This window comes from Meleagris gallopavo, chromosome 1 (assembly GCF_000146605.3).
Source record: "Meleagris gallopavo isolate NT-WF06-2002-E0010 breed Aviagen turkey brand Nicholas breeding stock chromosome 1, Turkey_5.1, whole genome shotgun sequence".
NCBI lineage: Eukaryota > Metazoa > Chordata > Aves > Galliformes > Phasianidae > Meleagris > Meleagris gallopavo.
Genome location: NC_015011.2, coordinates 135020452 through 135048407, shown reverse-complemented (window position 1 = coordinate 135048407; position 27956 = coordinate 135020452). Strand labels below are relative to the sequence as shown.

At 38.8% G+C, this 27956-nt stretch overlaps 1 protein-coding gene across 2 annotated transcripts in view; it reads left to right on the top strand.

Annotated features, from left to right (window-relative positions):
- Positions 1–22728, top strand: part of COL4A1 (collagen type IV alpha 1 chain) — a 111515-nt gene extending 88787 nt beyond the window's left edge. The window contains exons 34-52 of one of the 2 annotated variants that reach the window (XM_010728563.3): positions 872–1024; positions 2672–2770; positions 2869–2958; positions 3862–4001; positions 4881–5007; positions 5114–5194; positions 5918–6016; positions 6522–6572; positions 8459–8644; positions 9315–9448; positions 11435–11507; positions 12162–12233; positions 12537–12665; positions 13731–13829; positions 14426–14638; positions 15256–15433; positions 18799–18913; positions 19733–19905; positions 21300–22728. In XM_010728563.3, coding sequence (XP_010726865.1) covers positions 872–1024; positions 2672–2770; positions 2869–2958; positions 3862–4001; positions 4881–5007; positions 5114–5194; positions 5918–6016; positions 6522–6572; positions 8459–8644; positions 9315–9448; positions 11435–11507; positions 12162–12233; positions 12537–12665; positions 13731–13829; positions 14426–14638; positions 15256–15433; positions 18799–18913; positions 19733–19905; positions 21300–21381 — 2294 coding nt within the window. In that variant the 3' untranslated portion in view covers positions 21382–22728. Of the gene's footprint in view, positions 1–871; positions 1025–2671; positions 2771–2868; positions 2959–3861; positions 4002–4880; positions 5008–5113; positions 5195–5917; positions 6017–6521; positions 6573–8458; positions 8645–9314; positions 9449–11434; positions 11508–12161; positions 12234–12536; positions 12666–13730; positions 13830–14425; positions 14639–15255; positions 15434–18798; positions 18914–19246; positions 19319–19732; positions 19906–21299 lie in introns of those variants that run through there. The other variant, XM_019610044.1, reaches the window with a different exon arrangement.
- The last annotated feature ends 5228 nt before the right edge of the window (positions 22729–27956 follow it).

The following is a 27956-nucleotide window of genomic DNA, read 5'->3' as shown; positions in this document are numbered from 1 at the left end:
AAAGAAGACTGAGAGGGGACCTGATCCAGGTTTATAAATATCTGAGGTGTGGCGGCCATAGTGGTGAGGCCAGTCTCTTTTCAGTGGTACGTGGAGACAGGACGAGGGGAAACGGACATAAGCTGCAGCATAGGAAGTTTCGCACGAATGTGCGTAAGAACTTCTTCACGGTGAGGGTGACGGAGCACTGGAACAGGCTGCCCAGGGAGGTTGTGGAGTCTCCTTCTCTGGAGATATTCAAGTCTCGCCTGGACGCCTACCTGTGCGACCTGGTATAGGGAACCTGCTTTGGCAGGGGGGTTGGTCTCGATGATCTCTAGAGGTCCCTTCCAACCTCTACAATTCTGTGATTCTGTGATTCTGTGACAAGACTTTTGGTCTGTTCTTCAACAACGTAAGGGTTGGCTAGGTAAGAGCATGCTATGGGTATTGCTCCCAGAAAAATGCTGCGTTTTAAGTTATAAATAGCCAGCAAGAGGGACTTAGTTCAATCCTTCAATTGGTACCCTATTTTTAATTTCTTAGCCACCTGTAGTGGTTGGCGACCCTGCACATAGTAGGGGGTTGAAAACTAGATGATCATTTTGGTCCTTTTCAATCCAGGCCATTCTATGATTCTGTGATTCTTAAGCTTCTATTCCCATTGTTTTGAGAGAGTCTAAAACCAATGGCTGTGAAGTAGGAAAAAAATAACACTTTTTCTCAGTAGAGATATTGTGAAGTCCTTGCATTAAAAAAAAAAAACCTGCATCTGAGATAAGCGTTCCAGAGCATGTTAGCCCATGCTCAAGGTTTGAATAAATAGTTGTTCTTGTCTACTAAATATCTCTGCAAAATTTTATACTCCACTATAATGTTCTGTGCTTTACAGGTAGCCAAGGTTTGAAAGGTGTGGTTGGACCACAGGGTGATCCAGGTGTCAAAGGGGATAAAGGTGAAGCTGGTCTTCCGGGAGAACCTGGAAGCATGGACACCATGGATATGGTTAGTCTCAAAGGCCAAAAAGGAGATCCTGGAGAAAAAGGTAACTTCTGTCTCTAATTAGGTAAAGTTAGAGCAGCGGTACTTTGAGTTTAGTTGTATCTTAGCTTTAGAAAACAGGTTTAAAACAAGTTTTAAGAATTTCACACAGCAAATGCAAATCTTTTTCTAGCATCCTCAACTCCATAAAAATAATGACTGAACACAGACAGAATTTTGGTTCGAAGGAAGAAACTAGAGCTTGTTTAAAGAGTAAAGCGTGTCTTTCATGTAAATAATAGAAACAGCGTTGCAATAAAGACCACTGAATAATAACGTGAGGGATGGAAGGGAGCTACAGAGATAATGTAATCTTCCATTTCCTTCAACCAAATCTTCAAAACTTTCATCGTTTTTTTCCCTGAAATAATTATAATTCTTCTTACCCTTTCTGAATTCTTCCCAGCTTGGCTGCATCCCTGTTTCAGCACAGTGCACTGCAACAACTGAAGTAATTCAACTAAGGTCCTGTTGGAATGAAATTTACCTTATTTGATGCTTATTTGATTTGGTTACTGACTTGGTTTGTGATTAGCTATAATCCTTAATCATTTTTTTCCTCGACTACTGCTTAAGCAATTTTATATGCTTTTGGAATACTCCTTGCAAAAAATGTAGTGTATTGCACTTTTTAAATCTCATGATGATTATTTCCTATCTGTTCTCCAATTCTTCAAAACCTTTTCACAGCTAATCCTGTCTTCTTTTCATGCCTATCCAGTGTGATGAAATCAGATTCTCTGTTGGGCTCAGGACGGAGCCCTTGAGACTCCTTTCCAGTTTCACAGTGAATAACTATACTTTGTTATATTTAAACTGTGAGTACAGGAGAGTTTCTCAGTTTCTCAGTCTAGCTATCTGTTCTCTCCATGTCTGTCTACTCATCAAAGTGAGACCTGGGCTCTTGTTTCCTGGCTGAGACTCAGAGAAACATAAGATGTGGACAGATAGCTTGAACAGCCTAGTGTCAGAGATTGCGAGGAAGGGCAGGGGCAAGTGTGGAGTGCTTCTGCTTCTACACTGAGATGCAGCTTCTGACGGCATTTCTGTGTTTGGTGAGGCACTTAGCTTGTAACAGTTTCACCTGGATATCTTTCTCTCATTTGTTTCTGATCTTGGTATATTTGGTGGTTGTGAAAAACTTTTAAACGAATCTACATAGGTTGTTTTTTCGTTATTTTCTTTTCTGCTATAAGTCTGCAGGTTGATTGGTTGATAGTTTTATTTCCTTTCCAGAAATCAATATCAGACACAGTGGTTACATGTGTATAAAGAAGTTTATAACGTTAAAGCTGTTTTAACATTAGGCAGAACTAGGGAAACAGGACATTTCTGCCTGTGAATTGGTTGGTCACAAGTACAGCAAAACAGCCAAATCAAATAATTTTTGTTAATACCTGATATTGTCTGGTACATAAAAAAATAACTCATTAACTCTCTCAACAGTTTGCAGTCTTCTCTCAACACTGGTTTGACTGGAGAGTTGGGTTTTAATCAGGTGTGACTCTACTGTAGAATGTACATGATGCTTGAATACATCCGTTCCCTTGATCAGAAGAAAGAAGCAACAGTGACAAAAATTTACTAGAAAGACCATTGTATGTCATGACATATTTGCTAAAAATCATCTGTTTGTCTTCTTGGTGTCTAGGAGACCTTGGGCTACCAGGAGAAAAAGGGTTACGTGGGGAGTATGGAGAACCAGGAATTCCAGGAAGGGATGGTGAACCTGGTACTCCGGGACAACCAGGTATGCCTGAAGCTAGCAACAGATTGATAAAGGTTGTTAAATAAAGTACTGTAAACGATATTGACTAATGGAACTCTTAATTTCTCTGCTCTTCTTAGGACCAAAAGGAGATCAGGGTCCCCCAGGGTACCCAGGAGATCCAGGAATTCCAGGACAAAAAGGATCAGTTGGTGAAATGGGTTTGCCAGGTATTGATTGCTAAGAATTTTTTTTTTTTTTTTTCCTTAAGTTAATCTGGTACATTATGAGAAGCCTATATAGAGTGTTAGTTGATGTGGGTCTACTGAACAATAAAAGTATTTGCAGTGCCTGAACTGTAGGTGCTGGAGATGTTGCTTTTTCAGTCTTCTTCTTGGCATACAAATAATTCTCATTCAGTGGCTTCTTAAGTTTCTATGTGTAAATCCTTTAACTGGGTAGTAAATGGTACTTTGTGCACTGAAAAGAAGGGACATATGGAGTATTTATGCTTTTGTTGCAAGTGGGCAGTTTTTCAAGTGGCATCTGTCTTCTGTCTCTGCTAGCATGTGAACTGCTCTAAGCTTCTTGTGTATTTTCCCCTTCTAAAAAGTTTGATGAGTTCCAGTGGTAAATATTATTTTTACAAACAGCAGTGCTTTGCGGTTGTCGTGGTGGAAAGGATTTGTAAAGAACAGAATGAAGAATAAACTTGGTCTCAACAGGGAAACTTTATCTCCATTCAGATGGCCTTCTGCCTATCTAGGAAATCAAAGATAGAAAACAGAAATGGTGGAGGGACACACAAAAATCTGCTACAGCAAAGTCTCTTTGTCACTGTTGTCCTGTTAGATATGAATCAAATCAACACAAACTTTTTTTCAAATCGTATTATTATCAATAGCTCTGTTTTCTACTAATCCAATATTAGAACCTTCTCTTATCAGGAGAGTTTGTCTTCCCATAAAAAGTCCCCTTAGGGTGATGGATCTCAGAGTTGAACTTACTAGCTATTGTAATGAGAGATACTTTTTTCTAGCTCTAAGTATTTTAGGCATAGCTGAAAAAGCCTTGTCAATACTGCTAAGGTGCCACTAGCTCTGATACAAGCATTTTTCCTTTTCTCTTGCTAGGAACACCTGGAGAAAAGGGTCTGCCTGGAATACCAGGTTCACCAGGCACACCAGGGTTCCCTGGGCAAAAAGGTGAAAAAGGAGACAAAGGAGCAGCAGGTTTTCCTGGAATTGGATTTCCAGGATCTCCTGGTGAGAAGGTATTCATTTACACCCCTGAGGCTTCAATTATCTTGTTTCTGCTGACTAACTCATTTAAAAAGATGCCTTTAAGCTATTTTGTTGTATTTTTTATTATGCTCATTTAAATACCTGATGAAAAATTTGAATACATACAGATTTAGATGAATTCTATTTGATGGGACCACTACTTTCAGAGTTTTTATTTATTCTATCTCTCCAGAAAAAGCTAAATTTACATTGCAAGAAATGTGGAGGAGGGAAAAAACTTTTAAAAACACTGAGGAAATAAATTTTTTAAAGGTTTCTTACAGACAGATCAAATAGGCATGCTGAAATATTTTTTCTGTACTTTTACAAAGATATTGGGAAGCTGAAAAAAATGTAAAATGCTCAGAAAACAGAAGTGTATTACTACAGTCTATAAAGTTAATTTCACTTATAATAGTATTTGAATAGGATTCTCATTTGTTTCACCTTGCTTTTTCTAGTTACACAATGACAGTAATCCTGAGTTTATAAGTAAAAATTGCAAAAATAAAGCTTACTAATTTGGCAGTAAATTTACTGAAGTTTTAAAAAAGACTTTTTTTTTTTTAAGATGATTAAGTGTAATCAGCAAGTTATGAGGCTAATTTGGAAAAGCCTTTGTAAAATCCATCACAAAAATGCATAGAAGAGTGCTCATTTTCATGCACAGTTACTAAGCAATTGCTAGAAAGTCAATGTTTCTGACAGTGGAATTTAATGCTAAATTTAATCTTATATTACTTTGTTTCTGAATGGAAAAAGAGTGAAATTCTTTTTAATCCAGTGTCTAAGAGTGAGTGATGTCTACCACTGCAAGCAGAAAATGTTTATGAATTAATGTGTGGTTTTTATAATGTTGCTACTTCTAGGGAGAACCAGGAAGAATAGGTAGTCCAGGTTTATCTGGAGACAAAGGTGAAAAGGGTAATGCAGGAATTCCAGGAATGCCGGGTTCTCCAGGTCCCAAAGGATCCCCTGGCATGGCAGGATTTCCAGGCAAGTTTTGAATGCTTTGATAAAACAGAAATTGCAGTGAAAGAAATATTTTCGGTTTTAGAACAAATATCCACCGTATGAACTCATGTCTTCTTGCTTTCTTTAGGGAGCCCAGGCCTCCATGGAGCAAAGGGTGAAAAAGGACTTCCTGGCTTAAGTGGCATCCCAGGTTTAAAAGGAGAACCAGGTAGAGGAGAAATAAAAAACACAAAATGCTCCTTAAAGTATTATTCACCTCCAAGCAGTAGCTAAAATAAATACTATGGCCTTCTACATTCATTCTGCTCAGATATTGCCTGTTACATTTGTTCATTTCATGAAGGAAAAGACACGATGCTGTTTCCCAGGTAAATCTGAGTCAGTGTAGCACACAGCTGTTTACACTGTTTGTGGAAAGGATTTTACTACCTTCTGCAAGACTGGTTATTGCTATAATCATTAGTTACGTTTGTTTTGAGTGTATTTAAAAACAGTAAAGTTGATCCACGGGCCCAAACCTGAATCACCATCTTGAGCATCATTCCAAAGACAAAGAGTGTAATTCCATTGTTGTCAGGAGTATAACAACTTTGTTGGACTTGAAGCCTACTGTTCTTAGTTTGGTGACCGTAGGATACAGCACCTCATTAAACATGGGCCACGCAATTCACAAATCTTTGCAGGAATTCCTACACAAAACTCTCTGGGATTCACTGAAATTATCTATGTGGAACTCAGAGTAGTTGAGCCCTGACTTGTGCTGACTTAATTCAGAAATAACTTCAGAGGAAAGTTACACTTCAGTCATCGTACGTTATCTCTGATCTTTGTGGGAACAGAAGAATAAGTTAATCTTTCATTTAGAGAGAAAAGTGTGTAAAAACAAGTCTGATGATTCACAGGTGAAATGAAAATGGCAATGGTTTTTCAGGTGAACCTGGTGTTCCTGGTCCTGCTGGTTCCATTGGTCAGAAGGGTGAACCAGGCTATGATGGGATTCCAGGCACAGCTGGTGCAAAGGGTGAACAAGGTACTGTGATTGTCATGTTATGTTTATGTGTCACAAAAATGCACAAACTGGCTAAACAAGAGTAGCTGAGAGAAGAATGTGCTGGTTTTGAGATACTTTATCCTTAACCTGGAACCTAGAAAAATGAAATTAGTACTGCAAACAACTGACTATCATCCCTCTATAAAGCTGATGGTACAGATAAGCAACCGTGTTTAATTGGTGTAATTAATTTTTTTTTACAAAAGCTAGCATTACTTTAAAAAATCATTATGTTTTGGAATTAATTTCCCTTTGCAATTCAGCTGGGAAATAATGAATTGTCTTCCCTTAGAGTAGAATTTTCAGTCAGACAGGACCTGTTGTGCTAGATGCACTCCTATCATGTAACAAAGATGGGCTATGCCTTGAAGAACTTTTGTATAAACTATTTAGATTTAATGTTTGTTGAATAGAGTTTTGTTCATTACAGCTCAAGTGTAATTGCTGTCCTATCTTCTCATCTTCTGCTGCCTCTGTATTCCAGGTGCTCCAGGTAAAGGATTTCCAGGATTTCCAGGTGCAAAGGGAGATAAAGGTAAAACACTTCTTTGAGCAAGTGGCCATCTTCCCTCCCAACTTTCTATAAACATAATTCAGACATACTTGCTACTTCATTATTTTACATGCTATACCTTTTCGGAGCAGGCAGAAACTCAGAGGCTCAAATACTAATTTCTGTTACAGTGGCAGCATCTTGGACATGAGTTAGATATGCCCTAAAATAGGTAATTATTCATAGTGTGGAATTTACTGCAAGCTGTGCTGTGATGAGGTAATATAAATAACTGCTGTATTTGTGTGCTGTGTTTTTGATTCCAATTATTTCTGTTTTCCTACTAATTTTGTAAGAATTGAGGTCTAGCAAGAATCTTTGCACTAGACATCTTAAGATAACAGTTTGTGGCCAAGATACCACGGTCATTTATTTTACTTGAGTCTGTTGTGCAGCCTTGATACAATCATATTTATTGCTAAAATAGATATTCTCTCTAGCTCAATAGAGCATGTCTAAACTATGTACAGGAACATGGTGCAGAGGTGCCAAAAATCAGAGACCAAATGAGGTCTTACTGAAAACTATTATCTGAACTCAGAACTTACTACCTTGAGTATAGGCACGTATTACCACAATTTGAAGACCACTTCTGGTTTTCACAAAATATGTCAGTACATTGTGCTGCGAGATTGGTTTGATCAGCTTGAGTCAGTACTTGTTCAAAGTGTCTGTATGCACCATGTTCCACTTATGAAATAAGTATGTCCTAGAAACTAGACTGCAATAGATACAATACTGAAGATACATCAAACTGTTGCTGATTAGGGGAAAAAAAAAAAAAGAGTTAGAATACAATTAAAGGATTTTCAATTTTGAAAGTGCAGAAAATAAAAAAGATTCAGCTAGTTTCCATCTATAAAATCTACATGATGTGACAGATTCAGGAGAATTCACGTAGCTTGAAGCATCACTGTCTTATATCATTCATGCTGTAAGTACAGGTTGCTTGTGTAGACAATCAATAGTGATGAACCATCACTTTAGAACATCATATTTACCATCTTGGAGAAATTAACAGTCACTCTGATTGCTCTATTAAAGCAATTCTCTATTAGAGAATTATTTTAATAAGGAAATTTTCTAGTCACAGCTCGGTAAGGCATGTAAGATGCTAGATTATGAAATCACTTTTCCCATCCCGCCCATTTTGTGCATTTTGCCAACACAGCTCATTTAAAAATACCTAGTCTTAGAGTAAATAGAAATTCAAACTGATATCATTTGTGTTCCAAAAGTATTGTAGTTCCAAAAAGCAAGCCTCTCTTCTGTTTAGGCAAGGATCTGGGGAAGTATTCTTTATGCATTCTATTTCTCTTATTATTATACTTTATACTACTATTCTATATCTTTTTCTTCAATCGTGATCTAAAATTCAACTAAATTGCAAATATTTAGTATTTGTACAATCTTGAAAGTAAGTACTAAGTTTTATCTGGATCATAGTAAGCATATTCCCTTTCTCTCCAATAGCAAGTTCTTTAGTGCTTGTTAAAGTAAAACATTAATTACTTGCATGTGACGATAATAATTATAATAAGGATTCAAAGGGTTTTGTTCCTCGTGGAAGGGCTGACAGAGATATTAAAGGTTGATCTGTTTTTATAGTGAGTGCAAATATCCCAGTGGTCAGTTTAGCTAACAAAAGATATTTTGGTTAACCTACTCTTTTCTCTCATTTCATATCAGTGATATAGAGAATAATACACTTTTCCTGAAGCTATGCATTTTTTTAATGCAAATATATAAAGGCAAGGTTAATATTTTCTTAAGAAATAAAGCTTATTATAAGAAGATAATAAGGCAGAAGATTTCATTGATTGTGATCTTTTCTCTAATCAAATTTTGGGTTTCTATTCAACTTTTAGGTGCGAAAGGTGAAGTGGGTTTCCCAGGATCCCCAGGAATCCCAGGGATTCCAGGCTTAAAAGGAGAACAAGGGTATGCTGGCCCACCAGGCCCTAAAGGCAACCAAGGTCTTCCTGGACTACCAGGAAGTGCAATTGAGGGCCCTAAAGGAGACAGAGGACCCCAAGGCCAACCTGGCCTACCAGGTAATTCATCGTCTTAATATTAATCTACAGCTGTTAATCAATTTCCCCACTAATTAATTTTTTTTTTTTAATTCCTCTTCTCAGAGACCAAGGAACAGCTATCCTTCATAAGCACTTTGGGATTATGTCATAGGCCGGACAGATTTGATGTCCTCAGGCTGTTAGCTTTTTCCAGAAGTTTTTCTGACATTCAGAAGTTTGCCTCTCATTTCCACCTGTTTCTCTAGGCTTTATTTACAGATTTGGGGCAGCCACAGCTGTATGTTCCTCTGCCCTGGAGTGTTAATCTTTTTAAACATAGCCAGTGTGGCCTTACTACAGCAAGCACTCTGAGCTGGAGGTTAAGGAGGAGAGTAGAGCAGAGCTGAAATACATCCCTAGCACATTTATACCTGAGAATCTACAGTATGTTTTTCTGCTCATATAGAACTCTGTACATTATTATCTATCAATCAGACATAACAGATGATAGGTGCCCAATCAGATGGATAATTGTGCCCACCTTTGCAACAGATTCTCCTGCATATTTTCTTGAAATATTGTTGATGATTATTTTAATTCTACCCCTCTGCATTTTGAGCCAGCTTGAACTCCAGAAGGTACTGCTCTGTACTTGCTTGTACAGAGCAAATTTAGCCACTAAATATTTTCTTTTTCCTCTGGTCTGTAGGTTTACCAGGTCCAATGGGGCCACCAGGACCTCCAGGTCTGAAAGGGGCTAAAGGAGAGCAGGGGAGTGATGGCTGGCCTGGAACTCCTGGAGGTCCAGGAGATAAAGGTGATCCAGGTTTCCAGGGACTGCCAGTAAGTAACTTTCAGCATACTATCTAGACTTGCAGAAACCTGGTTCTTATGGTATATTAATCACAGATGTCTCATGTTCATAATAACGATACTTTATGCTCAAAATGACTTTGGACTTAATGCTGACAATGTAAAGTCAGTTTCAAAATGTGGGATCTTGGCTATTTGTCTTTGAGAGCATCATTTTGTGATATGTGCTCTAAGCATAGTATATATCAGAATAGTATTCCAGTATACTTTTCCTTCAAATTGTTAAATTAGGGAATTCTAAAGTTTTTTACAGTCTGATAATTCACTTCAAGACTGTTTTTTTAAGAATGAGAAATGGCAAAGGATTTTGATTGCATGTCTTCGATCAGAACAAAATGCTTTCGTATCCTTCAGCCACAATGCTCAACATCAGTTTGTGCAGTGTGACATTCACATTTTAATACTAAACTTCCTCTCATTGGGCTTAAGATGAGTTTCTGATGTTTTATCCTTTTCCATGTGACTGTGTCTGCCCTGATTAGCTATCAGATTAAAACATTTATAGAAGTCTGCTGGTACTTGGAAACCTAAATGGAAATTAAGCTAAATCATGAGTGAGTGATACAACCAATCTGAAAAGTCTATCCAAAAAAGGAAATGCAGAAGTCAGATCCTGAAATGCAAACCCCATTATAAATTAATCTGTTTTATAATTGTAAACTAAAACAGAAGCTATTAAGAAGCCCCAAATTTTACTGAGAATGTCTGACTCTTGATTGTCTTCTCAATGAGTGGCAGCGTTTCTGATTTTTGCTGCATAAGTCCGTGTTATGATGCAAAGCAGGGGCCATTTCTTTAAAAAATTCTACATACTGTGGTTATATGGCTACAAGAAACCAGGTAACTTGGCATTACGAATGCCTCCCTTACCACTCAAAGGGTAGGATTTCTTTCATTTAACTTAGGAATCCTTACTGTTGACATTTGTTTTTGAGATAGTCATCTCTTCTTCCTTTATAGTCAGTGAAAACATTAAGGAACCATTTTTCTTACTTTAACATAAACATCTAACCTGCATCAGGTGAAAAATCACTTCTGTGTGTATCTATTCTACTGCTATTGTAAAATGAGATGAATCAGTGTTATTTTTCACTGAGTACTCAAGTCACATCTCCAATCTCTGATTGGTAGGTTACTTAGGAAAGGGATTTTGTTCCTTTCCTCCACACATGTTCTACATTGTATTATAGAGAGGACTGTCATTACTGTGTTGCTTCAGACTTGGGTTAGCAATTAGTTGGGGAAAAACTCTAAGCTATACTTAAAAGTGTTTTGCATGTGAGCTGCAATAGATGAAAAAAGCAAAGCATGCTGGCAGTTAGATAAGTAGCTATTTACAGTATCTTCTGAAACATGGGCTTGGTTTTCCTTGAAGTGAAGCTATTATAAACTTGTCGTTAATTTCAGTGGGGCAGTTTGTAACAGTGAAGGTCAGGGGAAGATTTCATATTGTTTAAAAAGTTCTTTAGTATTTTAGCCCTATTGAAAAGTGAAAACCTGCAAAGGTTTATAAATTTTTAAGTACATTTAATTTCATTCTTTGTGTGGATGTAGTTGTTTTTAAGCCTGCTCTGATCTGGAATTACCTTATTTGATTATCTGCCCACTGTCTGATAGAGATGCACTGAAATTAGTGTCTCATTTGCTGATATTTGTGCTTGCTAATGTTTCTGATGATGGTGTGGTGTATGACTGAAGACTTATTTGTTAACTATATTGCTAATGAGATACCTTATTCTGATCTAGTATTTTGTGAGGCAAAAAACAGTTTAATAACCAAACTTGATCATGTAAAAGAAGCTTCTTTCTAATCACTGCAGAGAATGATTCCATAAATGTAATGACTTTTCCCTTGTTATTATTTTTTTTTCATAGGTTTCCAAAACGAAACAGGCTATTTCAAAGTCATATCATAATAGTGTAAGATAACTCTATTTCACTGTCTCTCTTGTACAGGGTAGTCCTGGTTTGCCAGGAGGTGCTGGTGAAAAAGGTGATCTAGGGCCTCCAGGTGTTCCAGGTGTTCCAGGTGAGGAGAAACTTTGTCATATTCCTAAAAAGTTGCATCAGTCTTTCAATTCCTTCCTCTCTCTCTCTCTCTCAAAAAACAAACGAAAAAAAAACCAACCAAAAATGTTGACTTTGTTTACAGGATATTTGAAACAGAACATTGAAAGCTGCATCAAAAAGCAATCAAGAATATTGGGATTTTCTTTAAGTTTTTTTTAATCTTTTTCCCATCTTTTTCTTGACCAATTTTAAGTGCAAATTTAAGGTTTTCTGTAGAAAATAGATGTGAATTCCATTGTTTGGACATCACCACATGAGAATCTTTCTTGAGTAGGAAAGGGAAGTGTTACGGCTGTATTGGAGGAAACATGGATTCAATATATTTTCTAAATTGATGTTACTGTCATCATCACATACATGGAAACAATGCATGTAGGAAAAAAACAGTTATTTATAGAAAAAAAAAACAACCTACTAGTTTACAAAGAATACTAATTAAATAAAGAGAAATTTGTTTTCAGTCATCGGTTCTTTAGTGACTGCGCATTTGGTACTTGTGTGAATAAAGTTTTGGTTCTTGCATGATCCTGGGATGATACTTGATTATTCTGAACCTGTGGTTTCAAATAAAGGAACTATTGAGTATTCACATAGACATTCTCTTTGGCTTCAGGTCCAAAAGGATCTGCAGGCTTCCCAGGCCTCAAGGGTGAACGAGGTGACCAAGGTCTTCCTGGATCTAAAGGTATAATGTGAAGACTAGCTGCTGCTTCTGGTTTTTTGCTTTTTTTTTTCCAGATTTTCTTATTAAAATGGTTTTTTGCAACTAACCAATGCACATCTCCATCATTTAGGTAAAGGTAAAATATGAAAATAGATGTTGTGGTATCACTATCTACGTAGTGATAGTTTTGAATATTGAGTAGAGCTTTTGATAGAGTCTTGTTTCTTTTTCTTGCTTTGGAAGATCAGTATTAAGGTTTTCATAGTACTAAATTCTTCAAATGGAAATATAAGGTAAATAATTAATTTTCTATTAATTTTCCAGGTTTACAAGGCCCACCGGGCCCCCCAGGTGCTTTTCAGCTTATCAAAGGGGATCCTGGCTTACCTGGTCCAGTAGGACCAGTTGGTCTCAAAGGATTTCCAGGACTTCCAGGTCCCAAAGGACAGCAAGGTGAGAGATTTGTAACTTGCTAGTAAAGATATCTTTTAAGTAATGCAAAAATGGGCCAGTGGTAGGCTAGACATTAGAAGATTTTTGGTGTAGCACTCTCCAGTTTTTTATAAGCCACTCAAATTTTGTTAGCCGAGAAGGAAGAGAGTACTTCTCTCTGAAGCTCTTCCAAAACAGTGCCAGAAATAAATGCCTTCCTAGTGATTTTCATTGGCTCTCTCTGTAGTCATCACACCTGTATCTGAGATCAGCGGTAAACAGGATGACATGCAACAATTCCCAGAAGGTATTTTTTTTTAGTGTCTTCTGTCTTTAGCCTTGAATCCAAATTTAATTGCTGTATATCTCTGAGTGAGGGCAAGCCTAAGGAAAAACACCTTGATCCTGGAGTGGGAAGGGCTCCCTGGGAAAACCTGTTAAGTAGTCCTCAACTTTCACTCTTAGCCCAAACATTGCAATTCCTGTAAAGAAAAGGTGAACTGCAAAAATAAAACACAATGGGAAATAAGAGAGCAAAGGCTAGACTACACAGGAGTATATATCCTTCAGAGTGACAGGGCATGGAGAGTTGGAGCTCAGAAGCATTCTTCAGCTATTAAGATTTTAAGGGAAGCCTTTATTCCTGATGGTTTTTTTAAGAGGAGGAGGAGGAATTATGTTGGATGTTGAAACTAATGAGAACACAAATAGATGTCTGAAAATCTGTTTTTTGTTTTTCTAGTTTTTCTGTTGTTTGTGACCCTACTTTTTATGGTATATTTTTGAATGTGTTGTATGATAAGCAGAGGGAAGAAACTGTTGTCTTTCCTTTTCATAATCCAGACAAATACCAGTTGTTCTAGAAGTACGCACTCTGCTTATTTTTTCTGTTCTGTTCGTCTCTACTACAATGATTTTACCTGCTCTAACCTACTTATTTGCTGTAGATGCTGAAGTATGCACACTGAATCTGAATGAGCACAGTCTATGCTGAAATGTGCCAGTGCTGTCTACTACATCAAGAGCTGGAAGTCAGAACAGACATGACAGAGAATTCAGTAATAACTATTCTTTGTTTTTAAACAGGAGTAACAGGACCTTCAGGTGTACCTGGACCACCTGGTAGTCCAGGGTTTGATGGCAGACCCGGGCAAAAAGGAGAAGTTGGTCCTTATGGTCCCCCAGGTAAGCAAATAACTTCTTTGAAGACTCGATGCCTTCACTGAAAAATTACACGAGAGATTAGGTATGAAAGTACCTAATCTTAGTTCTTTAGATGTATAGGCAGAGCTAAACAGCACAGGTGGTTGACAAGATCTGAAATTGTCTGCAGGTGCTGCAGGAAAAGCAGCTAGATGTTAGATTCCAGTAGATGATCTTTAAGGTCTCTTCGAACCCAAACCATTCTGTGTTTCTATTATGAGAGAGAGGGGGAGAGAGAAGGGGAAGATAATATGGTCACAGTATTGCTACAGATATTGTTGCTTCCAAGAGTTTACTGACATTCGAATGTTTCACAAAAGGTAAGTTTTAAAAATTGTCATGTTTTGAACAATTCTATTTTTTCTAAAATTTATTAATAGTTAAACCAATTCTTGAGATTCTGTTATGTAGTATAATTACAACCTGTTAAAATTCAAGGTGTTTTTTTCCTTAAATGCTTTCAAATGCATTATAATAACTACACAAATGATCGTTTATTGCTACCTAAGTTCAGGCAAGCTAATTCTCAGATACCGGGTGATGCCTGTAGAGATTAAAGACTACTCTTTCTATTGTAGGGCCCAGAGGAATCCCTGGTCCACCTGGCCCTGAAGGTTTACCTGGTGCTATGGGCCCACCAGGTGCAGCATCTGTTGCTCATGGCTTCCTTGTTACCAGACACAGTCAAACCACTGAAGAACCACAATGTCCTTTTGGAACAAGGCTGATTTACCATGGCTACTCCCTGCTTTATGTACAAGGAAATGAAAGAGCACATGGCCAAGATCTGGGTAAGGAGAGACTAAAATAGTATTCAAGTAAAATGAATACAAATTCAATAAACTGAACGTTTCTTTCATTTGTAAAGCTGTATGGAGCATGATTGGTATGATGGAACTCTGTTGGCTCAGCTGAAACAGAAATTTAAGGGAAGTCCTCTATTGGTACCTACAGCTAACTAACGGGAGGGCAGATAGAAGATGGATCCAAACTCTTCTGAGAAGGAATTAATGATACTAAAAGAAGCAACAGACATAAGGATGAGATATTCTAGTGAGATAAATGATTTTTCACTATAGCTGTGCTCTGGCTCTGGAGTAAGAACCTGAAGAGATTGTTGCATCTCTCTCTTAGGAGATACTCATAACTCAATTGAGTATGGGCCTGAGCAATGTGATCCAATTAGCGGGGGTTAGGACAGGTGACATCTAGAGATCTATTCTAGTCTAAATTATTCTTTAATTGTGCAGGCAAGACTAGGCTATCCAGACTATCTATCAAGATAGTATTTTTTCTGGGCCCTTCAGAGCAAGTGTTGTCTGCTTTTAAGCTGCTACTGTAAATATTTGATTGGCAACAGGTAATGGTTTAACAAAAATAGGCTAACAAGTAACCTTTCACTTTTCAGGCACCGCAGGGAGCTGTCTTCGTAAATTTAGTACTATGCCTTTCTTATTCTGCAATATCAACAATGTATGTAACTTTGCGTCGAGGAATGACTATTCCTACTGGCTGTCCACTCCTGAGCCCATGCCAATGAGTATGGCACCTCTCACTGGTGAAAGTATCAGACCATTCATCAGCAGGTACAATTTAAATTCTGTTGTGTTTATAAAATGAAAAAACTGTGAAAGGTGTGCACGGTACTTTATTTCCTTGCAAAAGATTCATATTATATATGTTTTTATTTCTTGCCTTTCAATTTAAAATTTGAGTTCTTTTGATGAAGTACCTCAAAGCGTGAATGTATTCAGTTCAGACTTTGATCAAAAATGAATTTATTTTGGAGGAAACCTAAACAAATAAGGTAGTCTGTTTTGAGTCTAATTGAAACAAAAATATTTACTTTGAAATAATGTTTTGCAAAAGCTATGATGTGCTTTGAAGGAGAGAAAGGTTTGAATTTATTCACAGTTCTTGTCCAAACAATTTAACTTTTCTTTGTAGCTAGAAACTTTTCAGGGCTCAGTTTTCTTCTGCCTGCATATGGCAACATAATTTATCTTATAAGTAGACTGCCAGGCTTCTTTTGGACAGGCTGTTTGAACGCAGCTATTTCCATCTGACTTACAGGAAACTGTTGCAAAATCAATAATCTATATTTTAGTAAATCCAGAGTCTCAGCTAGCATAAATTGTGGCATTTATATTGGACATAAGTGCTCTGTATCAGTCCAACATCCTAAAATTGTGGTCGATACTAAATTTTTAGAAAAATATTGTGGCATAACATGCGTAGTGCTGAAGGCAGAGGTGTGAGCAGTAGCGTGGTAAACTCTACTGCTGTCATAAGTCAAGAATCTGACTAAGGGAAGTTCCAGCCTAAAACTCTAATGATAATTAGTAGATCTAAGCATTACTTAGATTTCCATAATTGCTTCTAACCTTTATTAGCTCTTCTTGATCACTCTTCCTGCTGTACAATGTGTATAGAAATGGAGATTGTTGGCTCTGCTTTCTCAGGTTGGTATACATCATATAAGAGAGAGAATAGTTAAAATTATTAGAAAGTTGCAGTCTTGATATTTTGATATGTTCAAAAAACCAATTTGTTCCTACTGGAAAAGATCTCATATTTACTTCTGCATAATAGAATCCACTGTGCTTTGTACTTGTCCTCTATACTCGTGATTTAGTGGCAAAAAAAAAAAGTATATTCCTTGAAAATCAGGTGGGCAGATTCTCAAGAGTGACTAGTTTATGTTTGTCTTGCACCTTTGGTTGTTAACTTGATATTGGTGGAAGGAATCTGACTTGAAGAAAAATTTGAATGACCGATCTTAGAAATTAAAGTTCCTTTTACACCATCCAAGATCAAAGGTGACATTTTGCACCTTTGACAATCTCTTTTCAAAATCTTGCTCAGTGAAGCACCAACAAGCATTTTGCTCTCTTATGCATGTGGAATAGCTTTCATACCATTGAAATGCATATATATATACATGTATATGTTACATATGTAGGTTGCTCTGAAAGTAATGCTTCCTATTTTTTCCTTTGGAAACTATAACAGGTACAAAGAGCACAATAAGTCTCTTTCATAGAGTACGTTTCCAGCTACAAAACATTATTTTTCAACATAGTCATCACCGTTAGCTGTTTTGTCCCCTTCCCCCATTGTAGGTAGTTTAAAGCTCTTTCAATAAGCCCCATTAGCTCCTGCGCTAGGGTTCATTGCCCCCTTTGAGATAGGTGGGTTCCATGGATGGACAACAGGCCAGAGGCCGAGTAAACTGCTCCGTGATCAAAGAACCCAAAGTTTCTGGCCCAACACCAGCCTCTGAGCCAATTCATTGCATGTGCTTTCCAAGCCCAGCTCCATGTCCCTTATTGCCCATGAAGGTATAGAAAAAAAAATCACTCAAGCTCCCACTCCTTGAACTAAATGCCCTAAACCCCTAAAATCTCTTTTCATAATAAAATAATCTAACCAAATAATAAAAAAGCCTAACCAGCTTTGGGAGTTTCCTGGTTACGTCCCTGATCCAGGTCCCAGGAAGGCAGCACACTTCCTGACGGTTTGGGTCCAGTCTGCATATGGGGCTCTCCGTTCCTCCAAGAAGGGAGTCACCCACCACTACCACACTTCTTTCTTTCCTGACAGAGGCAGTCTCAAGGTGTGGGGGTGACGGCCTTGCTTTAGGCTCCCTCTAGGCAGATCATCACCTCCCTTCAATTTCTAGCATCTGAAACCTGTTGCTTAGAGGGACCTGGGGGAAGCAGGGTAGGCAGGCAGGGCTCCTGTGATGCCAAATTGGGACTCTCTTCCAACCCTCTCATCAGTCAGGTCTGTCTGACTGTGACGGGGGGCCACCGCTTTTCTGAGGTATCTCCCTGGCACCCTTCCCTCCGGCTCTCCTGCTCACACTCCCTGATGGGCCTTAGTCTCTGCACCTCTTCCTTGAGCTCCACCACCAGACTGAGCAGCTCATCCACCTGCTCACACCTCACACAGGTGTAATTCCTGCCACCCTCCCCAGGAAGCAGCAGGTTCAGCACTCCCTGCAGCCAGAGACCTGAACAGCTACTTTTCTGGGTCACCACAGTCTTCTTGGAATAAACCCACTGTCTGGTGAAGACCACATTTAGGTCTGCAGACTCAGAAACAGTCAAGAGGAAAGCTGGTCTCCTGGGCAAGGATGGACAAAAGTTACTGTCCACACCACTTGACCCATCTCCTACACCCACAGCTGCAGCACCGTATGGGCAGTGTGGGCTGTACTCACTCACTGAGCTTCCCCGTCCTCAGTGGGCAGCAACAATGATGTGGTGATGACCTGCTGTGCTCCCCGAAGCTATTTAAAACTTATTATCAGGTGTGAACGTTAAGGGCAGGTGTTTAAATTGTGCTGCTAATGTGCCAGCTCTACCCTTGCTGACTCAGGAGCCTACCCACAAGCTGCCAGCTCCCCAGCACAGCACTGTTGTTAGCTTCATAAAAAGCCTTAAAAATAGCCTTTTTGTTGGCCTTTTTTACTCCAGATCCCTTGCCCAGTGAAGTCTTACCTGCTCTGAAGCTAGTCTCTGCAACAAATGGCTGCTATTTGTCTCTGATTACAGTAGACCACTTTATAAGTGATACCTGCTGAGTTACCGTGTTAGACCATTTGCCTCTGGTGTTCGTGGCATTAAGTATTTTAAGGAACAGTGCAAATGGGATTAGCAAAAGACAAACTCATTTAAATATTCAGATAAGAAGTCTCTTGTTCCGTGCTCTTGGGCAGGCTAATATGAGCAAGGCTTAAGTGGTTAAGTGGTCCTTAAGTACATGAGAAATGAGAAAGCGGCTGATGTTTGTTTTTTTTTTAATGTTAATGAAATAGTTTGATCTTTGACTTGTTTTTGAAGGTGATAATATTTTCTAGTTCAGACTTTTTAAAGGAGATCTCTTCAGAAAAAAAGGGGTTTAGGCCTCACGTTCATGTGTCTCATTCACATCTTGGTCTTTCTAGATGCGCTGTGTGTGAAGCTCCTGCTATGGTAATTGCTGTTCATAGTCAAACAATCCAGATACCACCATGTCCTGAAGGCTGGAGTTCCCTTTGGATTGGTTACTCCTTTGTCATGGTAAGTGCATTGGGGCTTACTCTGAGCTGAGAAAAGCATTTCTTTCAGGTAGTTGATATATACTACCACTCTGGGAAAGCTAATCATGTCACTTTATGTCTCAGGAGGGCATTAGGTCTCTGCGCTTTCTGGTGACTTGAGAACAATTCAGATTAAGTATTAAATGAAAATAACACAACAGCAGTTTGTTGTTCATTTTCTGGGGAATGTACACAGCATATTCTGTTGTTTACACCTCCAACACAGAATTCAAGTGTGGAATAAAAGAGGAAATAAACATAATTTTCGATGGTCCTTCCACATCTATGTTGCAGCAGCCTCCTCAGGCAGTAGCATATCAGTGCCAGCCTTCTTCCTGTTTTGATAGATGAAACTTTATTTTTCAAATAGCGTTTTTGATCGGTTATCCAGTTTCTTCAGCTGTATCTATGCTACAAATCAATAGGCCCATGGAGTAGTTGGAGGAGACAATCTGTAGTCCACCATAGTGATTAGTATGCCCTTCCATTCTACTAGTACAGACATAGCTTGGGTTTTATTGTCAGTCCTCAGGGATTTCTGTGCATGTAGCTGTCCTGAGGTTCATGTTGGTGATATGCTGTGCTGCCATTGAACTAGTCAGCCCACTGCCACCTTAGAAGCTCTTCAGCTTCACCATCTTGCTCCTCCTTGAGCAGAGGAAATAAACAGACACAACAGAGGATGAGGAGAGGGTGAAGAGAGACACGCGAAGAAGTATTTTTGCAAGAGAGATAACAGAAATTATAGCAGGAATGCTGAAAAGTTCCTTTCTCACTGGTGGTTTTTGCATTTTTCTAGCATACCAGTGCTGGTGCTGAGGGCTCTGGCCAGGCCCTGGCGTCTCCTGGTTCCTGCCTGGAGGAGTTCCGCAGCGCTCCCTTCATTGAATGCCATGGCCGGGGCACCTGCAATTATTATGCAAATGCTTACAGCTTCTGGCTTGCCACTATAGAGAGGAATGAGATGTTCAAGTAAGTTCATGATTTATTTATTGGTATTTGAGACTGTCAAGCCTTGTCTCTGAGTAACAGAAGTATTGTTTGAGTGTAATAATATGGTTGAAGTATTGGCTGTGCCCCAATGTGGTTAGTGTGTATAGTTAATGATTTTAGTAACACAAAGGAAAAATTATCATAGCTTTGGGGGGAATTAATGAGTGTATCTTCCATTAGTGTTTATAGTTTGTCATTTGCACTTGGTATTCTGCTCTTTTGGCATAATCTAAAAGTGTTTTAATTTCCACTATGTTTGATTGTATTCACTGAGTCGTAGCTGGGATAGGCTGATATCCTGATTGAAATTTAGAATATAACATTTCTCCCAGTGGATGTTAACATGTAATACAACCACTTGAAATTAGTGCAGGTGTTGAACACGAAGAGGGAGGAAACTAAGCTGAACAGTTACTTACTGCTCTGCAATGATGGAGGAAGTACGTCTAGATAAAATACAACTGAAGGTAGAGGTCTTAGGCATTTCTTCAGTCCTTCTAAGGACTTCAGCAATAGTAGTATTTGTTCTGGTCTTCTGCACATAAATGTGTTTTTCAACACAATCTCATTTTTCCTTCCAAATTTTGTTAGTGTGTTAGTGTATAGATTAGTTCCCAGGTCTACAAAGCTTACCTGATTAGCAGATGTTCCTCTAGAGTGCAAGCAAACGTCCTCTCCCACAGTATTCCAGGCTGCCACCCTGGGTACCCTTCATCTGTTCATGTCTTTTGCTCATAGGTGTGACTGCTCCTTTGCCTGTCTCAGTCAAATTGAAGCAGGATGTTGAGCCAGTTCTGATTGTCTATGAGATAATTGCCAAATAAATAGGTGGAAGGGTTGAGCACTGTGTCTGATATTAGCTGGGTCTGTGATTGTCCTTATCAAACAGCAAATCTACAAAAAGAGCCCACATGCTAATTTTGGGGAGAGCACTGGTTCCCTTGGAAGCAGGAAAGTGGGTCAGAAAAATTTAGAGAAGTCAGCACCAGAATTATTTGTATTCATCGAGTCCTTACAGATCCAAGGTTTTCAGTTTCCTTGCTTAATTATTATTATTATTTTTTTTACTGCCTAAACTTCAGCATGTTTTCAAACTTGTGGTTAAGTAGGTAGTGTTTTCTCTTAAGAAAGCCTTCAGCCTACTGAATTCTGAGGTAACTGCATGTGACCTCTGTTTGTAAGTCATCTTCTGTCAGTTTGTGGCCTATTGTCACCATTTGAAAGTGAATATGCATCAAAAACAATCAGGGATAACTTCTTGATTCAGCTTAGAAAGGCATTTGACTGCATGCAAAGTTTGCCTTGTCAGTTGAATCCTGACCATTTGTAGTAACAGTTGTTAATGAGTCTTTTCATTTCTTTATTTTTAATAGGAAACCGACTCCGTCAACTTTGAAAGCAGGGGATCTGCGCTCAAACGTTAGCCGTTGTCAAGTCTGTATGAGAAATACATAATGACTTTTGAATTTCAACTTATTTCACACAATATGGTGCTATTTGTTTAACAGCAATGAAGCCTAGACATATATCATATGTACCTCATTGTTGTCCAATATGAAAACAGTAAAGTGCCTTTTAGGAACTTGCATAACTAACACACACTGCTTTACTGGCCCTGTCCTTGCTGAAGAAGAAAAGAGACAACAAAGATAAGCTTCAAATGTTGACATGCCAAATGGCACTTTTGATCAAAAAATATATATTTTTTATATAAATGCAATGCACTGATAGAATAAAAAGTCAGCATTCGTCCAGAAAAATGCAAAGGTGCTAGGAGGTATGCAGTTCTGCCTTATACTGTTGGACTCCCCTTTCTCATTCTTGTATTATATATTTAGATTCATTTTTCTTCCCCAGATGAGTTTGTTGTTATCATTATTTAGGTGTCTCAAAATCCCAGACTCTTGTGTATGTACTTATTGTTCCTTATTGTACAAAGCAATACTAATGTAAAAAAAAAAAAAAAAGGAGTTTTGGGATTACAGACTGTGGTTAAGCAACAAGTAACCATCTTTTCAAAGCATAGATTGCCATCCCGCAAACCTTTGCTTCTGTTGTAGTCCTTAGTGCTATTGGTTTTTAATGGGACTACACCTGGAAGAGACTTCCAAATCGGTCTCCCAATAGGCAAGTAAGTGTTTCTGCTATGTTGGTACTATGCAGCTTCTTCATGCAGTAGAACAAACTTTCCTGTGGAATAAAGAATGATCCAACAATGGTCAAGAAAAAAATATATAAATGTGTTAGTAATTTATATAGATATCAACCATTATGCTTTCAGTTTATCATTACAGAAAGAAGCTTACAGAAGTTTTCTTCTTTGCAGTGTCATAAATTCGGTGTTAAATATCAAAATATGATGTGAAATGTTCATTTTAGATAGGTCATTTCAATTCCAAATTTGCAGAGACTGAACCCAGGTTAATAGCTATTTGTGTTTATTATAGTCAATCCTGCTTTGAGCTTATAGTCTTTATTCTGTATTTAATATTTTTCAGGGTTTTAAACACTACTCACACACTGAATGACTTGATTTTGAGAAGTATAAGGCCTTAATTTTGTTAATATTGTGCCAAAAAATTCTTTACAGTGGCCTCGTTAACATTTCTAAAGAATTTCTATGCAACGATACCAATGTTTGAGCACATCTGCATCCGAAAGTGTTTTACAGACTATAATCATGCAAATACCAAAAGTTTTTTACAAATGCCAAGGCCTTTGTGTAATTTCTTAAATGTGTATTATTTCTTAAAAATTCAAGTTTGTAATAAAACTATTTGTAGTAAAAAAAAAAAGAAAAAAGTTTTTACTAATTTGTTATTAGCATTCATTTACAGCAGTGAATTAATTTTGAATAAGCCACCAATAAATGCACAAGCTTGATGCAATCACAGATTATTTTTGTTTTGCACATCTTGCAGATGTACAAAGCAGCTTCAAAATGGGCAAGTAGGATACTGTACTGACACACCTAAATTGTTACTTGTGAGAAGTGGTACTGACAGACACAGCACGGGCCCTCTGTCTGTTACTGAATGTGTTTGGTGTTAACGTGTTACAGGAATGTTCAACCTTCACTATGAGCTCATGAGAAGCAATCAAGTTATACAGTTTTTTTTTTCCTTTTAATTCTTCCCTTGAATTTTTCAAGAATAAATCAGAAGTAAGTTATACAGGGTCAAAATCCGAGTGTGTGGTGTAATTTTGCTTGTAGGCAGTGAAGGTGAATCTTTGTTGTGGTTGTCTGAAGAGGAAGTGGCCTATCCTTTTTTCCATGGCAAAAGCACATGATTTATTAATGCTGTGTGTTGTTCTCCTGGATTTGTGAGCAGGCTGCTGCTGTTGTTCTGAGCTCGCTTTCACTGTGATTCCTTGGGAATGTCAGCTGGCCAAAAGACTGAGTGCCCCAGAAAAGAAATTAGCCATTCCCTTTAGTGCTGGTTCTTACTCTCATGAAGATTCTGACAGATGATCATTCCGTTTATAAATGAGCAGTCCTCACAAGAGCCCTTTACTAGCCTATAAAGTACAGGCTGTTTCTGTCTAATCAGCCTGGAGCAGAGATTCCCAAAGGCTGCATGTTTCTCAGAGGAAGAAGGGAACATAGTGTGATTCCTCTTGTCTAGGAAGAATCTAGTAGACATACGGACCTTCTCTAACTCAGAGGATCCAAGCTGCCTCTCAGACTTTTTAATTGCACTCTACAGGTTATCTCCATGTCAGCTATGGATTTGATTTGCTTGGCTCAAATCATCTCAGTTGGTTTTATGAAGTCCTACATGTAAGTTTAAATCAAGGTAATAATGCCTTTTGCTCATAGAAGGACTGCTCACTGCAGGTGGCTGTTTACTAACCTGTTTTCTCAAGGAGGAGTATTTTGAAAGCAAGGTCCTTTGGGGGGAAAAAAACAAACAAAAAACAACCTATTTGAACTATAGTTTTATGTCTTACTTCTCCAGTAATAAGAATTTATTCCAAAACCTACAGCTCGTAAAATAATCTAACCCTTTATCGTGCTAGTATTATTTCTAAAGTCAATGATTTCACTTGTCACTGTTACTGAATGCAAGTCAGATCTCCTGAAGGTGTCATGCAAGCTGAGTTTGGCACCCTGAGTGTGGAGAGCTCACGTACTAAAGCAGTGCAGGTGTGAAACCCCTTCTTATTTTCAGAAGTCTGTAAACATACCACAGTCAGCCATTTGGGGCCAGCGTTGTCACTTTAGTACAGTTGTGGACGTTGTGTGAACAGGCAACTGCAAGCACATCCTCTCTAAAACCATGTTGTGCAAGCTTCATTTGAAGGACAAAGCTTTCCTAAAGCAGCGTGGCTTGTTTAGTAGGCCTGACTGTTTTTGAATGCAGTACTTGAAGAGTAACTTTCATGACCCAAATAAATACATTTCTAAAACAGCAGGTGGTGCCCTTGCTCTTTTTATGGTAAGATTGATACTAACCACTTCAAACTAACAAATGCTGTGTTCTCTAATCAACTAACAGGTACACTGGGATGGCAGGGGTCTGTGTTCCTCAGTCTCTGTCTCTATGCAGACGTGTTTGAGTCAGCAGCAGTTTTCTTTTTCAAATATGAACAGAGCAGTGTTTAGTAAAATCCGACCAACAACCACTCCCCAAACAGATTCTGTACATAGACAAAATAATCATACAACATAATGAAGTAATCCAATGTATGGTCTCTTAGCCCGTGAGGTTTTTTTTTCTGGTGGATGTACATTCAATTTAAATATATATATTTTTTTCATTTTCTTAGTGGTAATATCCTTGACAAAATACATTGTATTGTGTTTTGTTCCCTTTTTTCCCCTCCTGTGAATCAGGTCTTCTGAAAACAGTATCCTTTTGTTAGTCTCCCCAAAATTGTATTGAAGCTGTATCTTTTTATGCCTGAAATCATAAACCTCTGACTTTCTGAGGGTTTCTTTTCCACTTTTCACGTTTTGGCAGTAATCTACACTAAGTATACAGGACAAAATAGAAACATCTGTAATGCACAAGGCACTTGGGTCCCAGAAGATCCAGTAAGCAGCAAATAGGGCATGTGGCACAAAGAAACACTCCTGATAATTTGAAATCACAGGCGTCTTGATACCTCCCTGTAGAGAAGCTGTGGTGCCCCATCCCTGGAGGCACTCAAGGCCAGGTTGGATGGGGCGCTGGGCAGCCTGAGCTGGTGAGGGGCAGCCCTGCCCACAGCATGGGGTTGGGCCTGGGTGGGCTGTGAGGTCCCTTCCAATCCAAACCATTCTGTGATGCTACAAACCTATGATTCTATGCTCTCTGTTATTTGGTCTACTAATGGGGATTGTCAGATCATGTCTGTACTGTGGCGTTCAGGTGGAATTTAGCAGCATTTTTGTTGACGCTGCAGTGGAGTTACCTCTGTCTTTGCTGTTCACATAGCAGCAATGGCACGCTGCCAGTGCATTTCTACTTATTCATACAGAAATAATCTTTCCTATGAAGTTCACATTCTGAATAAGATAACACAGTGAGAAAATGAGACCAGTGCGGATGCTTAAATGCATACATCATCCCCAGGCTAATGCTGAGACCAGTGGGGGACTAGAATATAGTTAATCATTAGTAAGAAAAGAAGTATCATGTGGCCACATGGATGCATTCAACCTCCCTGTTTCCAGATTGAAGTAGGAGTGTGGAGAAGAGGAAATTATTCCACTCATCTGTTATAGTATAGTTTATTTAATACAAACTCCATATTACTTGTAAATTTGTAATATTGGAAGGATCAGTACAGTCTAATCCTATTCAAGGCTAGTTTGGATGGGGCTGTGGGCAGACTGGTCTAGTATTAGATGGGGAGGTTGGTGGTCCTGCAAGTGGCAGGGGGTTGGAGATTCATGATCCTTAAGGTCCCTTCCAACCCTGGCCATTCTGTGATTCTGTGAAAGGTTATTACAGAATCATAGAATTGTAAAGATTGTGAAGGGACTTCTTAGAACCATCAAGTCCAACACCCTACTGCTAACAGCTGAGCAAGAAACATGTGTTCCTTATGTACTAGCAATCAGAAGAATGTCAAATAAAAAGTATATGTCTAAAAATAATTATGGGTAACAGAAGAAATTTCCTCCAAAGAATGCAAGGAAAGAGTTTGTGGTTTGGTTATTTATTTTGACCCAACAATGTGCTTGCTGTATTGATTAAAGCATTAGTACCTATGGAGTAATGAATCAGTAATGGTGCTCATGAGCCCACTAATACTTCCTATGGTAAAGGTACTTCACCCAGCTGGGATTTCCAACGCCACCTCGTCTTCACTTCCCACCATAAAAGGATAACACTTTGTGCTGAATATTCTTTCTTACATGCAATGTTGATTTCTAAATATATATTCCTTCTCATTGTCTTCAACCCAAAGAGAGCAGAGCATAACATTTTTGTAAACAAACAAAAGATTTACAAATGCCTCAATGTTTTAGTTTCGCATATGCTAGAAAGCTGCCTTTATTTTCTCCTAGCTCTATGCAGTCAGCTGTATTTATTATAATTGGTGTGCAGAGGACAGACGATTTGACAGAGTGAAAGTTATAGATGGAACATGATCATCTGATGCTCTGTCAACTTCTATCTCGTCTAAGAAAACATGTTGTGTTTCATGCAGAATTGTGGCAGGCTTCATTTGTCATCTCAGCTGCATGAAGTATGATTTACACTGTAGTAAATAAGCATGTACAATGGCCCGGGCAGGGGAGAAAGCCCTTGTAGAGCATTTTAAAGAGCGCTGATCAAACCTTTTTATTATTCTTAGTGCACTGCTTTTATACTGGTATAATTCACTGTTTTCTTTCTCTAGAAAATCCCTCCCAGGCTTTCACCATGGTGGTTATTTTTCACTGCCAGATCTTGGGGGGAGTTCAAAGTGGAGTGCTGGCACATATCCAGTGCCAAAGCTTTTCTGATCTTTGTGAACATCATGGTGAGCAGTGGAAGATGATTCTTCTTCTTTCCTCTAAATAATTATAGCAGCATGTTTTCCAGACTAATTTTGGAAATGAACCTATTTGCAAGATATGATCAAAGTGGCAATCAGATCATGGGGACTTGAAACGCAACCACATGAATCACACGTCAAGAATTGTTTCTGTGTCCGGGCACTGCCTCTCCCAGGCAAGTCACAATGAGTAAGGCTTCGTATTTGTGTAGAGATCTACTGCCTATTACCATAGAATGAAAAATGTTCTGCAGCGTCTGCAAAACTTTGGCACTGAGAACACAGATGGGTAAGAAGGTGCGTACCTGGTGGAAGTGAATGACAGTTCTTGGTAGCACAACAGGCATGGCTGGGAATGAAAGGTTGGCTTCCTCTCATTTCCAAACAGGTGAGCTTTTTCCCCATCCCTGGAGGTGCACCAGGCCAGGTTGGATGGCGTCCTGGGCAGCTGAGCTGGTGGAGGGCAGCCTGCCTACAGGTAGGCTTTGGTGTCCTTTCCAACCCAAACTGTTCTGTGATTTTGTGATTTTTCACACATTTTCTGGCCACTCTTGATCAGCACTTAGGGGCTGTCAGCTGTCACTGATCACAAGTGTTCGTAACACTGTCCCAGCCTTTCAGCGTTTTCCCTGCACTAAGAAAAGCAGTTAGCCCTGAGGCAATGAGTGATGCACCCTGTCTTATTCTCAGCCTCCCTTTGCCAATAATAAACACATAAAAAGGAAGAGGACTGCTGGCATTCCAATAAAAAGAAGCTGCAACTCTCCTCCGCTGCTCTGAGATAAACATTTCTTCAGGGAAAGATGGTGAACTCTCTCATCTGGGAGGGAAGAAAGCTGCAATGGCAATGTGAGAAAATGCTCTGTCTGGATGATGTGTTTGTTTTATAACTACAGCTGCTTGGCATGAGAAAGGCAGTATCTGTAACACTATAGTCACCTATAGTTGTAGGGTGAAGATGGGGATTTCTTAGCAGGGTCAAATAGGCTGAGTAGGTTGTAAACACAACCATATGCATCTGAAATAAAAGTCGTGTGCTGATGCCAGTGATGACCACG